Below are 15,353 nucleotides of genomic sequence, written 5' to 3'. Positions count from 1 at the left end.
TGAAAGTTACAAGACGGACGCGCTCCGTTTTACGACTCCTTCTTTTGAGACGACAGGTCAAGTCTGTCCTTTGTGGCCAAGCTTTTGTAGACTGCGTAAGACCGCATCCCACAAAGGATACGACCTCTGAATTGAGACAGAGTTTAAATCTGAAAGCAAGAGTAAAGGTGTTGTGTTAAAAGCCGCTGACAAACTGTGTGTTGCAGAGAAGAGAAGCCTATCCAAGCAAGAACGGTGAACCTGGTTGGGCAGAAGAAACCTCCGCAGCAAAACGACGTCCGGTGAGTGGTAACAATTTTATCCCACTACCAACTCAATACCCTATCACCTTGTCCATGTGGACTTTAACACTGGTGAGATTTGCTTTTGTTGTCACTTTAACGTAATTTTGCTTCAGTGGCTAATAATGGCTGACAGTCTGTTCTTTGGCGTCACATTTATGTTTTTGCTGTGAAATCTATTTTACACATTGGCTGAGTAAACGGAAAAAAAAAAGAAACTCTCACATACTGGTGACTATTGTTTGGAAGTGTGACTCCAATCATTATTATGCAATTTGTAGGATAATTCAAGTGGAATGGCAAAGCACAAGAACCTCATTTAGACTTTCAGATGTATATTTAGGAAATATGCCTCAGCTAATGTCACTGAAAATCATTTTAGAAAGCAACACACACGCGCACACACACACACTTTGCCTGTGATCTAACAGCCAACAGTTGTAGCTTTGCTGTAAAGATGGACATTATCAGTCTGATAAGTCCAGTCCAGATTCTATTAGAGGTCGTCCACTTGCTGTCTAAGGCTGCGTTCAGATGCTCTGTGTGTCTCGTACTTTGCTCAGCTGCTTGTCTGGAGAAATCACTTCCATCACGTGCAAATGTGTGTGTGTGTGTGAGATGTTTCAGTACAGCTTCTTCTTGATGATACCTGGACTGTCTCACCTGTCACGTGAGCTTTAGAAACAAATTAACAACACACCACTACTGAGATTTGTTGTTAGAAATACTGATGATACAGGCAAAGAAGTTTAATAACCTATCTACTTTTTGTGGTGTGTTTTTAGTCTTAAAATTAAATAACTATCTACATACTAAACCTCATTTATAGAGCAGTTTATACACTGGAAGAGTATATAAGAGTTTTATAAAATATGGATGCTTTTCCTAAAATGTGTAAAAAAAATCTCTAATGGGCTTTAACGGTTAGCATGGTGAAGCCAGTATCTGATAGCTGGTCACTGGCACAACATCACCAAATTTTAACTCGATGCCAAAGGCTTGGGCATGAATTAATGCAAATGTTATATTCTTTTACTAGACATATGCTCCAGATGAAATGGGAATGTGGAGCAGTGTTGTCAAAGTCTCCCAGTGTGACCCAGACTTGCAGAACAGCACTGGCAGCACTGGGGAGATAGTCGCTTCTAAAAGTTTTCGAGTGACGCTTGTTCTTTTAACCAGTCAGAGATTTTTTTATTATTAATGATAGATTAGTACCTTTTGGAGCATTCTCGTTTATTGTAAGATATATTATCTCATAAGGTCAACTACTTGAAGTGCTGGGCGGAACATAGCAGAGCACAGCAGAGCAGGGAGAGGAAGTGCTGGGTGGAGCTGAGTCTAATGCTTGTATTAACTCAAGTTACATGTTATAGCTTGAAATGTTAGCAAAGTCGTTTTATGGAAAATGCACAAAAAATTAGTTAAACATTTTTGTGAAAAATTTATGTTTAGCTACTCAGTTTTGATTTCAGCCTCTCAAATGTAAAGATTGTGCTACTTTCAAGGGTGGAAGTAATGAGTCACATTTACTCGCATTACTATAGCAAAGTAACTTTTTGTCTACTTGTACTAAGTTTCGGATTTACTGTAATTTCACATTTAAATATTAAATATTTATTTTTGTTTATTTATTTAGGTATTTTTCTTTGCTACAATTAAATTTTCTTTAAAAAGTGTGTCTTTGATGTGATCTGCAAACAGCGGGTCAGGTGCCCATTCCAGGCTCAAGTTCAACGTGAGGAAGGGATGAACAATGTTTACTCAAACTATATTTTAAATCCGATTTGTTTTCTTACTTGAGTACATTTTTACAGAATTGATTTCAGTGGTATCTTTACTGTTTCACAACAGTACCAGGACTTGCGCTGGAGTAAAATAATGTAGTACTCGTTCCACCTCTGGCTACATTACAGAGCTACTGAAGCCGTATGTCATGGGCCTCGCTTCACGCCTCGAATTGCTGTTTGAACCCTGGCTCCTCATGTCCATACGTTGAAATGTGCCTGGGTGATACACTGAACCCGAAGTTGCTCCCAGTGGCTCAGGCGAGCGCTACCAAGCTAAATGGGAGAATGTGAAACACTTTGGGTAGCAATTAGGTGAGACTGTCCTTCTGTGGTGGTTAAGCTCAATTGTACCAACTGTCTATTGGTTTGTATGAGAGGGACATTAAAGGGGCATTGAAGTTTTAATTTTAGTTTAGTTTTTTCTTTTTTTTATAATTGGTAATAAGTTACACCTTTACCTTTATATTTACTGGTAACTTTTTAAATTGAAAGTGCAATGTGCTGAGCAACATTTCTTAAAATCAATACTGTATATTGATCATTTCCATAATTGAGAACAATAGTAATTCCTGTACGGATTTCAGTCTGAGGGAATTCCTTGAAGGCAGACAACAAGTGCTCATTGTGTATCCGGACACAATGTTTATACACAGAATCATTGTAACGTCTGTAGGAAAGAAAAGTGGGCAGGGAAACCTGGCTGCTGATAGTCAGTTCCTGCCAAATATTTGTCAGGTTGATTGGCTCAGCAGAGACAGAACAGACTTCTGGTGAGCTGATTGAAGGCACCGTGAGAGGAAAAAGGCTTGTTTAAAACTTGACCACTGTGTAATTTTTGAAACAACCCTTTGGGATTTTTTTAAACTTTTAATAAGCCCAGGAGTTGTAGAAGTTTCTTGGCCTGTAGGGCGGCACGTGATCCTTCAGCTGTACTTGATGGCCATATGCAAAGCTTTTTAATGATAATATCACCATGTCACTATGTGAGATATTCGTCCTTGTGCTACTGAAGGTTCAGATCTTAAAGTTCTTTTGTTAATGGCACTGTTGCTTTCCAGTGTTGCATTGGGGGTTCACTGTTGTGACCTTTACTTGTTACTTTTAAGAATTACATGCTACAGGAGCCTGATATGAATTATAAATCAATTAAATAAATGAGTTTGTTCCTCTACACTGCTGCAACAGACCAGCCATTTCTGGTCAAATTAGAGTTTCTTTCACCAACCAACAGCAACATGGATGCGGTGTGAGGATGTTTACAGCTCACATCACTGAATGTGATTGGCCCAGGTGTCCTCTGTTAGCAGGGTTCCATGGCGATGGCTCAGCAGCCCTGTAGTAACCTCGGTGAGCCCAGTGACTGGCGAAGAGTCATTTCCTCACTTCCTTTAGGGATTGGCTGTTATCCTGGTCTTCCCATGAGCCTCTGCTCCAGCGGGGGGGACCAGGGAGAGACTTGACACACTCTCGGCTACATTTCTGTATATTCCATCGTTTACAGGAGAATCATGGGAATTTTGTGAATCCATAGTTGACTTAATTTGAGGCCAATCACAGTGATGTCTATTGAAACACTGTTTTAAGGACACTGCCCATAAACATGGGTCTTGTTTTGTGTATCCAGTCATCATAATGTACTCAGTGGTTTGCTGAGATTAAGGAATATTGAATTTGGAAGACAAAATAAAGTTGAACTCTGGAACATTTATTACACATACTGTGCAGCAAAAAAAATCTTTAGGGTAGTTTTTTTTTACAGTATGCTTAAAACATTAGTAAGTCTAAAACAATATGTGATATATATTTATTAATAGAACATAATATAATTAATGTATTATTATTATTATTGTTATTTTTAAAGAACAGGGACGTCCACTAATATCCCCTCCCTTCAGTCCACGCTCTGTATGACTGCGTATTGGACCTGGCAGTGTGTGTTCGCTATATTTGTGAATTTGATTGTTTGTGTGGAGGAGTATTTGGGTATCTGTGTGTGTATACATGCTGTGTGTGTCTGTGTGTATACATGCTGTTTATATGCGTGTTTGTGCGGCCTGACTGTGTATGGCGTTGCCAGGCCATATGGAGCGCTGTCTGGGGAGCACACTACCCACTTAGCTCGGCTGTTGGCTCTGGTGTTCTTTCCATCTGTCACCCCTTTCTCTGTCTCCCTCTCTCTCTGTCTTTCGTCCCTTCCTCTATCCCACCCTCTCTCTCTCATCTATCATTTGATTCCTTTTTTTTTTTCTTTTGTTTTTTTTTTATTTTGCTCTTTTGGAGCTTGGTTTCTTTCTTTCATTCCTTCTGTTGGTTTCTCTGTCCTTAAGCCTTCTACACTTTATGCATTTTCTTAAGTGTAATTGAAAATGAGATTTCCATAGCTGTGTGTGTGTGTGTATGTTATTGTGTGCACTTAAGTAATAATATGTGTGACAGAGTGAGCGAAATACTATCCTCCTGCACCTACTGCGCTCATGTGCATGTGCTTGGTTGACAATGATGATGAGTTACATAGTCTGACGAACACCAAAGGGTTTCTGAAGATCTTCATGAGACCCAGACTTCGGGCCACCCTTTACCCCTCCCCATCCTATAAAGATAGGATTTTAGCAGACAACATTTAGAATATAATGTGTGGACCACTACATCTATGAAGGTTTGCAGCAAATTTGTAAAAAACGAATCTTCAAATCCAGACCCTAATCATTCTCTAACTTAACCAGATGCTGTGAAAGTCTAAACAAAACAGTGTGGAGGTTGTACTGCATAAAACAATATTCTGCAGAATGAGACTATGTTGTCTGTGAACATTTTATTGACATGTTCAATTTTACATTTCCATTTAGTCATTTGGCAGACACTTTTATCCATAGCAACTTACAAGTGAGATACAAGCAAAGCAAAAATCTCAAAAGTCTCAAAAACATTAAAATAAAGTGCTATGAGAAGTGTGCAAGAAAGCAAGTGCAAGAAAACACAGATAGGAATGTTTTTTTTTCTCAATAAAACATATTTGCAAATTTTCATTTACACTAATTTTCAACACATCCATAAAACCATAACCCTTGAACTACAACTAAAACAATGTACAATATGTTTCAGTAACAGGAGGAATAAGTTAGGGATATATTAGATATTATTAAAATGATATATTGTGAAATAAAATGCTAAAGAAATATTATTAACACTATGAGGCACTAAATGTTGTGTGACTTCAGCAGCACATTTTTCTTCTCGTCTGTCTACGATTATGAAACAGAATCAACAAGCCTTTGGATTAAAAATAAAGCTTTTCCCACAGCACCGAGCAATATTGACCATCTACTGCACCTTCTATCACACAACAGGTTAAACTGTTTGCTTACACTGTAAAATGACCTGTCCATCATTTGGATGAAACAACAACCACAAAAAAGACACCTAAATAGTTTTAACTTTGGTTTAAATACATCACAAATGTACCAACAAAACAAAACTGAATGATAAACTCAAGTACAGTAGCCGTGAACGAAACTTATTTTGAAATTGAGGAAACAAGTTCAATAAACTTAAATTATTTAGTTTGAACAAACAGATTTTCTTTACTTTTAGATTTTGTGAATTTATAAGTCCGTCCTTCATTTGCATTAAAAACTTGTTGTGGTTGATGTCATTTTAAACCACCCTAAAAACAACAACAACAACAAAAAAAGAAACCTGCGTGTGCTGTGTTTAGCACTTCTTTTAAAATCTTTTAGAATAAATAAAACTTTAATACCAATAAAACACACATAAATATTCCAATCAAAGATTTGCGTGTCCCTTCAGGGGTAGGCTCTAACCATTAAGCCACCAGGCTGCCAAACATGAATATTCCAATATGGATGTGTTATTCAAGATAAAAAGGTTCTGAAGCGATTAAACTATCCAATATAAAATGCTGAGAAGCCTGTTAGTCTTTAAAAGCCTTATTAAATAAATAACTCCATACATTTAGCTTATCTTTCTATCTAAAACTTCGGTTGTTCTGACTTCAGTCTTTCAACAGAAGTCAGAAGAACACTTTTTGTTTTTAAAATAAGTGTGAAAATAAAAATAAATAAAATTTTAATTAACTTAAAAAACAAATCTATATTTACATAAAGTTAATGACATAAGCATCGTTGTTTCTACTAAATTCTGGTATAATGTTTTACAGTGTATAATGATCTATTTACTTTTTTTTATATTTTTATATTTCTTGTTTTTATGTGATGTATCTGTGAAATCAAAAGTGGTGGTGAAGTGGTGTTTTGAATGACAGTCAAAGGAAACTTGAATCTTGAATCTTGACCCATATTGTTTATGAGCGGCAGTTCACTGAAACATGAGCCGCGTGTGCACAGAGAGCAACAACAATAACGTAATTTGTGTGACAGTCAATTTACACAATTTTCTTAACTCCTCTCCCGGCTGTTTCTATCGTCCATTTAAAGAGAGGCATGGGAGGGAATGATGACACAACAATGTTGCGAATTCCAATCTGACTGTTTTGACAGAGGTCACAGAGCCGGATCTGAATCAGATCCTGGACCATGTATGCGGTTGGCCCCAGATCCCGTGGGAAATAATAAATAAATCCAGTTCTCTAGTGTCATTTACCCTATGGCTGAATTTTGTCAGGTGCTACCAGTCACAGGTAGTTTTTATTGTATGCACATCTACCACAAATGTGAGGTTGGTTGGTTTTGTATTTGTATGCTTTGTGGTTTTGGCAGGCACACCTTACACTCTGAGCAAAAACAGTCTGATGTGAGAATACAGTACTTCCGTGGGCTCACAGAAGCCTCTTCTCAACTGCTCCGCACTTTCTGATGCTGCACGTCACTATACTATCAACATAAAAGAAGGAGTGGTGATGTTAGCTGTGAGAATCGTGCTCCTGATAGAAAGATAAGCATCATTTTAAAAACAAACATGGCACAGGAGAGTGGTGGAAAGAGAGAAAAAGGAGCGAGGATAAAGAGTGAGGGGGAGGTGAGAAGAGGAGAGTGTAGAAGTGGAGGAAATGAGGAGGAAGGAGAAAAGTACAGGAGACAGTTGGCTTGATGAGCTAAGAAGCATCACATACACTCGCGCTGTTGTGTATTAAATCACAGCTGTCAATTTTGGCATGAATCATTTAATTTATTAAAATTTCTTTTGGTATTTCCCAAATCGCTAATGCCCCAATGCATTAGAAACCCTCCACTGTTGTAATATTACTCGTCTCTTCTCTCCAGTCAGTCGTACATACCCTCCGAAATGGACGAGAATAAGAGAGAGTGTCGTATGAATAAAAGGATGGGGGAATAGGACAAGGCGAGATGGAGGGAGTGGGGGATGTGACAGTACACCCGAGCAGCTCAGCATGGTGAGTTCTCTGACGGAAGTGAGGGAGCGGAAGGGATGGAGGAGGAACAACAGAGATTGGCACAGAAAACTACAGAGCGAGAGATTCTTCGTGTCCCTGCTGCCATATGGTGAGCAGCCAGACCACAGCACAGCACATACATGCACTGATGGAGATGTGAGCACTGACGAAGGCTCCTTAGCTTATAGACGGAGCAGCTTGTTCATGAATCTGTACATAGTGTTCTGTTTTAAAAGGAAAAACGTTTTTTAACCTAGAACATTATTAGGATTTGTAATCGTTTGTATTTATTAATACATTCATTTCATAACAAATAGTGGTGCTTCAACATGTGTGAAGAGTTTACGCTTTCTCCAGTCCTAAATCTAAATAAAATATACGCATTTCTGCACAAATGAATGCATTTATTGTGTAAAATAATCCAATCGTAAACATTTGTGTGGCAAAAGTATATGAACTTCTAGTATGATCCATTAATGTTGCAGGCTATGGCTCAGTGCCAGCCCTGTCAAAGTTGGAAGGTTTTATATTCTTCACTTAAGGTTAAAATAAATAATTGTAAAATAATAAATAAATAAAATCAATAACTTATTTATTATGACCTTTGGAGCAGTTTGCAGCAGCCAGGCATCTTAGCCGTGATGCCAAACTGTAACTCTTTGTCAACTGCTATTGGGAGTTAAATAGTTTTAGTTGTTTATTATTTCACAAGACATAGCTACATATTTGCCATTTGTGAAACTGAAAAAATAAATAAAGAAAACTTGAAAATGTATTATATGCAAAAGGGGGTTTTACAATCGAGTGTATAGCATTTTAAGTAATTATCCTGACTTCTTTGAGCATGTGCCACAATGCAGCTACACCCCTAAAAACAATCTGCTGAACCTGCTGTTTCACAATAGGAGTCGCTGGGCTGACATCAGGTGTAAGTCTTGAAAGGCCCTAAAATTTGGGGCTTCACAGGTTTTTAATTTGCATGAAGCGTTTTAAACAAAGCACATTTCTAAAGACAATAGAAGAAGAGTTTTGGATGGTCATCAGGCGGAAAAACAACTGATATCTACCGAGTTTGCATTGTCACACAGGTTTTATATATAAAGTACATATAACGTTGAACACCATTGTTCCATTGTTCCACCAAAAGCAACTTGTGACATCCCTGAGCTGTCGCTGTTCTCTAAGAATGGACTAAAATTCCTTCAGGTCAATGTGTAGGGCTGATAAACAGTTACTGGTAATTGAAGCAAAAGGGAAGCTGGGATGGTTGATGACTGGATGGATGGATAGAGGAAAAAACTTTTCAGGCTGACCGCAAACGTATTAACTAACCTTAAAATCTTTTAATATCTTTATTAACCAACCCAACTCTTTGTACAATTTAAAGGTCGCATTTTGTAATGTTTAGTTCAAAAAGCGAGCCGTTTTAAGGAAGGGTATCTGTGAGAAGCCATTTTAACATATATGTATATTTGCATTTCATACCACCAGAAAAACTTCACCCTGTAAAACTGAAGCCGCTTTAATTGACTTTTTGTCTGCACTCTTTCACTGTTTCATACGCAGTTTGTGAAGAAACACAAAAGTGTTCCAGTTCAATTTGGGCTGAACTGAAGCAATGCGTTTCACCTATGGATTCTTTAAAAGATCATATTTTTATGCATTAGCTACCACATAACACAACGTATATGACCAGTTTCATAAGATCCGGATTTCTATCCGCCTATAGAGGTGATAAATTATTTTCTGCAAATAATGTGTTAAAGTGAGTGTAGGAGGATCTTCTTTGCATGCAAACAATCTCTTTTTCTGTATGCAAACACACACACACACACACACACACACACACACACACAAACACACACATATGCATGCAGTTACTGCAAACTGGAAACCTATTTCTAAATCTGGCTCGCATTTTACCTTCCATTCAATTTCACAAATAGCGTGAGAGGGAGGAAACTTTTTAATACTCGTCTATTATGGGCTACCAAATGACTTCCAATCAATCTTGTAGATGACTCTTCTACAGTAAGTGTGTGAGTGTGTGTGTGCGTGTGTGCGTGCGTGTGTGTGTCTCAGATGGGAGTAGATTAAAGACAGGAGCCTGAGAAAGTTGCGGTGAGAAGGAGAGGATGGTGAGAGGCAGTCGGTGTTGGGCAGAATAAAGCTCTGACTTTTGAAGGTCTTCATTTAAACATCTTGCAGCAGAACTGAGTAACAAGGGACTAAAGTTACTTTTTCAAAAAGTGCCGGAGAGCAAATGAGAATGAGTTGGTAACAGTAAGAGTTGCAGTGCCTGATTTCTAAATGGCTGCGAGGTAATTTTCTCTGACACTGACTCATTGTTATTTGATTCATGTCTGCCTGCATTTTGAATATCGATCCAGGAACTGGGGGAGTGACTCATACTCAGCCATAGAAGCCTGAGTCACTATAGGAAAAGAGCTGAAGCTGGCTCCCGATCCCAATCTGATGCCCCCCCCCCCCCCCCCCCCCCCCCCCCCTGCTTTATGAAAGTCCAGCAGTGGAGAGGGGCAGTGCCAACGTTTGGCTCAGCAGCAGTAATGACACTTAAGGACTGAAGGACCCTGCTGTTTTATCTGCCTTATTTTTGGACACATTAACTATAAGCCAAGCAGGGGGTCTCTACCTCTGCTTTTAAATAAAATGCTTTTACTGGATATCCAGAATCTGGCAGAGAGAGAAAGAAAAGAAGAAATCTCCCAAATCATTTCGGGAATTAACTGAGGAACCTAAAATAAAGCCTGCGGAAGTAATTGGGAGGGTTAAGAGCGAGTGGGCACATCACGATGTCTTAAGAACATCTTTATTAATACTACTTTTTACTCTTACCCCCTTAAGATTCAGTTAGAAGTTAAATGTGTGAGCTCTTACAAATGAAGATTCAGAGTCACTGGGCCTTTGTAAAAATGGAGCAACCTAATTTTAAAGCTACAATATGCAATTTTTCCCATTTATTTTTAGAGAAATATGTTCTCGCTGTGTGAAGGTGCTGTGGATGTTTTCTGTCCTACTTATTGAACAGTACTACTGTAGCAGCAGTGCAGAAATCTTAGAAAAGTGAAGTTCACCCTTCTAACCAATCAGAGAATTTCTGCTTGATTAGTAAACTCTGCAGCATTATCATAGATTCTGGTTTAAATAATACCTGAAGAACAGATGGTAGCTCACATACTGATTAGCAACAACAATAATACCATCTGGTGGTTTAAATATAAGAATATTATATGTTAATAAAAAAAAAATCAACTCCTCTTTTACCAACGATGATCTTTGACACTTATTTTTTTTTATTAATTATTCAATTTTTATTAATTACTGTACATGTTTGCCATAATTACCACAATCACTATTGTTTAAAATACATATAAATACATTGTTTCTATTACTTTTACATTTGTACTAAGTAACAAATTGAGAGACAAATTGAAGTGCAACACTATCAAGGGCAGCATAATAGGTATATTAAGGTAATAAAGACCTAGCTCTAGTTTCATCATTCATTTGGCAGTCTGTGCTTAAATGTTAAACTTTGTCTCTGATTGGTTCTCTTTTTTTGACTTGTTTGACTTTCAACCTGAAAGTCAACCTGAACTCACACCTCGGCTTGTTTAGCCGGAGTGAAAATGCTCCGTTTTAAACCCGAGGAAACACCTACAGATAATTTGACAGTAATATGTGATAAGCAATATAAAGATTAAAAGATTTATTGTTAACATTGATCATATGTTATAGTGCAATGTGCGCCCTACATTCAACCCGACTCCCTGGGGGGAGCAGTCGGCAGCCACAGTTGGAGCCCAGGGAGCCTAGTGCTGAGCATCTCGCTCAAGGACACACCTGGTGCGTGGGCTGGGATTTAAACTGGCACACCAAGCCACTAGTACCGTTGGCAGGTTTACACTGCCTGGTTTTAATGGATGTTTTCAGGATTTGTCAGATATTTATTGCCCAGTTATCACGTTATTATAGTGAAATAACTGGTCTTTGTATTTGGGTAAATAGTAATCTGTCCAGCATTACTAACCAGCAGCAGGCCCTGGTTCCACAGAAAATACCATCCATCCATCCATCCATCAATAATCTGTAACTGCTTATCCTGTTCAGGGTCGTCGGGGGGCTGGAGCCTATCCCAGCTGTCACTGGGTAAGAGGCGGGGTCCACCATGGACAGGTCTCCAATCCATCTCAGGCCCAACACAGAGAGACACACACAGACAGACAACCATTCAAACTCACATTCACACCTACAGGCAAGTCTTTGGACTGTGGGAGGAAACCCCCGCACGAGCACGGGGGAGAGTATGTCAACTCCACACAGCAAGGCCGCTGCCAGCCGGGGAGGCAAACCCATGTAAATACAATCGTTGTTGGTTTTGGTCTTTTGGTACGTGGATGAAGGGAGGAGCCACTGAGCCACACGGTGATCCTTACACACCCTTTCCAAACCTCCATCACATTGTTCAGCTTAAGAAAATGTAAAAAATGAAGGTGTTATATGCTAAAGGCCCATTTTGATTGCAAGTGCATTCTGTGACTAATTTAATTAGTTTGATGGAAAATGCAGACTGTACTTTTGACAACACAGCACATTCACAAATCACCCTTTAAAGGCACAGTGCCAACAAGGGATCTCCCTGCAAGATAGATGTTTTGGTGTGTGTGGCCTCTCTGCACATCCTAGCCAGGCTAAGGTCAATGTGCTGTCCAGCTTTGAGTTACAGTGCATCGTAGCAGTCCGGAAGTTCCTCTGTGCCTCGTGTCCCCCTTTTGTTTCTCCATCTTTATCTTGCTTCTTAAACCCTATTTGTATTGCCTATATATCTAGAGCTTGATATATTTTATTCCTTTGTACCATAGAGCTCATCTGTTGTGTAAAATAACAGCACCCTGTGTTTGCCACAGCATACGGTACATTGAGTCAATCCTGCCTACAGTACAGTACATCATCCTGCCTCCTGGAAATGCCAACTGAAGCACCCAATATGGATTCATCTGCAGCCGAAAATAGTGCTCAACAAATACCCTGTTTGCTTAATGTTTGCTAAAGACTACAGCACTCAGCACTTTTTTTTTTTTTTTAGAAATGTACTGAGGCATTTATGAAGTATGAAACCACGTACTCTATTTCTGACTACTTTGGAGGGATTTTGTCCTCAACAGAAACTACTACACCAAATTGAATTTACATTTTTTTATGGACAAAGCTTAGGTTTGTCCTCAGTGTGTGGAATCAGGCAGCAGAGCTTGTCCCATCATGTATTCATGCTTTTGTCCTTTATCCCATGAGTTCAGGGTCACCACAGAATATCATTGTCCACATTGTTGTGTTGATTTGGCACAGTTTTTATGCTGGATGCCCTTCCCGACGCAACCAATTCCCCCAATTCCTACCGGGCTTGGACCACAGCTGGGTATGGGAATGGGCTGTTAGGGGTTCAGTGTCTTAACCAGAGAGCTGGGGCTGGGGATTGAACCACTGACCCTGTGGTCTGTGCACATCTGCCTTACCAACTGAGCTACAACCGCCCCTAGACAGCAGAACTTGCCTGCACAGTTTAATCACAAGACACTTTACATAAAGTTTTTTTTCTGTGAATTGTGGACTAAATCTGAATATAAAAGGTCACACATAGACATACATACATACAAGAAATTCTCTATAGCTGCAAGAACCGGGAGGTTGGTATCTCCATGGTTCACCTGACAAAAAGTCAATGGGATGTTCCGTTGGCATTTATATTATTGAGGAAAATAAGCTCTGGGACAATGATGCTCACAGGTTTTGTTGGGCAAGAAGATCTTTATACATAAACAGCACTTTTAGGATCTTTGAAGCTTTATTACTAATTACACAACTACACCTTAGTCATCATTACTAAGCCTCCAATTTATATTTGATTTAGCACACGTACCTCTTCTACGAAACAAGCCTTTTTTCTTATAGCGACCTGATAAATTGCAAGTTATAGAGTCAACAAAGGTGTAAAGATGCATTAGTGAGTGCATGAGTCTCCGTGTGTCACGTTTAATGTTCCCAACAACCTCTGTGGTGTCATTTTGCCACTTGTTGCCAACCACCACAAAAGCTCAAAAATAGCATGAATCGGGGTGTTTATTGATTTACTGCGTGTCGCGGTTTAAAACCTAAAAATATCTTGACGCTGTTTTAATTCAGGCATGTAACCAGAAACCAATTCAAATAAAAATACAAAAAATGGAAGTGGAAAAATGTTAATTGACTCATTCCTGAAAACCTCTATAGCTGTGGTTTTAATCTGGACTCAAACCCCAGTCTCCTGTGGGAAAATACTTTATGATCCAGCTGATTTTAGCATTTTTCGTTATGCAAAGATCCTTGAGATAACTTTGTTGGAAATTGGTGCTATATAAATAAAGTTGAATTGAATTTGCTATGGTAAATTAAAATTTTATGAGGGGGAAAGTAGGCTGTATAGTTGTCAATATTTTGGTATATATGTTAATTACTAATGTCAGTAAAAAGATACGTGTTGATAATTAGTTAACAAGTTATATTGTATAAACTTATGCTAAATAGAATAAGCTAATGGGAAGCATGCTAAATGTTTAGCTAATGGTTTGATACATTAGCTAATTCTTTGCTATACTAAGGCAATCTTAGGCTGGCATGTAACGTTTAACATACATATACGTGCATGTCGTTCTTAGTTATTTGGATTTGGGATATTACGAAATTCATTTTTACTTTTAAGTTAAAATGAAGCTTCCCACAGTAGAAAATGGCAGAAGAACAAGCAAGCTACAAAAAAATAAATATACAAACATATAAAAGAATCTCTACATCTATCCTTACATGCATTATTGTGATAATCTGATAATCTTCACTGTATTGTTTTAAGTCTAGATAAAATTAACTGTTGAAACAATTACAATTGAAATACTGCATCACTTCTGTGTCTATGCACAGAACTTCAACTCAGTGTTAGTGCCTCTTCCACAAAAGTCTTTCCTCTTAGGGTGACAATTTAGGTTCTCACCTACCTCTGCAGCAATGTGTTTACTTTTTTTAATGTGAAATCTTTTGTTAGATGTGTGTGTGTGTGTGTGTGAATGTCTGTGTTTGTCTACTGACAAATGTTCTTAAAGAAAATGTGAAACTGTCTTGACCTTATTTTTGCGGAACTAAAAAACATTCAAGAAACCTATTGACTTTGGGACAAGGGGAACCAGGAAGTGCAAAAATGCTACTCAGTATTCAGGCTTTGAGACTCTGACAACACTAGGTTGTCCAGCTGCACCTGCAAGCAGTGCAACCAAAGTAGCAGTACGCTGTAATTAATTGAGAAGAACTAAAGCAGAACAAGGCAACGGACATCAGAATAGGAAGATGTAAGAAAAGACTCACTAATACTTAAAGAACTCAATGAACTCAATATGAGAATGACGGTAGAGGAGATGATATGTAGTAAAGATGAGGAGGGAATGTACTGAACCTCTCTATGCATTTAATATTAGTAGTAGTTACATCCAGCCAGCATGAATTTATTACCCTTAATATCAATAGAAGCTATTTTGGATTAAAGCCACATATCATAAACAGAATGTCTCTGAAAAAACCAATAAGAAAAATCAAAGTAAAGAAGTAAACATAACTCATGTTGACTCTGACCAAAACAAGTTTACATTAGGGTTAACAATGTACAACATGTGTAGACTGATCATCTTGATAATAAAAACAGGGTTTCAAGCCGTACTAAATACTATCAATCCAACTCTACTGGGGTGTGAACTGGATCACAGGTTGGGACAAGCACAGTAAGAGCCGTGGATCAGGAAGTAAATCCTGCAGTGCAGCAGCAGGTGACCTCTCTGTGACCTTTTGTTATTGCTTCCAGGAAGTGCATGT

The 15,353-nt window shown here is 38.5% G+C and overlaps 1 protein-coding gene across 34 annotated transcripts in view; it reads left to right on the top strand.

The window, feature by feature from the left end:
• The window catches only part of LOC137140323 (regulating synaptic membrane exocytosis protein 1-like), an 86,268-nt gene that overhangs the window by 4,204 nt on the left and 66,711 nt on the right, over positions 1-15,353 (top strand). For 32 of the 34 annotated variants that reach the window (XM_067528649.1, XM_067528632.1, XM_067528641.1 and 29 more), the window contains exon 2: positions 207-281. The exons of the other annotated variants lie outside the window; for them this stretch is intronic. In XM_067528649.1, coding sequence (XP_067384750.1) covers positions 207-281 — 75 coding nt within the window. The remainder of the gene's footprint in view (positions 1-206; positions 282-15,353) is intronic. 34 annotated transcript variants of the gene reach the window in all.

The sequence above is a fragment of the Channa argus genome, chromosome 1, assembly GCF_033026475.1.
Source record: "Channa argus isolate prfri chromosome 1, Channa argus male v1.0, whole genome shotgun sequence".
Taxonomy (NCBI): Eukaryota; Metazoa; Chordata; class Actinopteri; order Anabantiformes; family Channidae; genus Channa; species Channa argus.
This window is presented reverse-complemented; position numbering and strand designations above follow the sequence as displayed.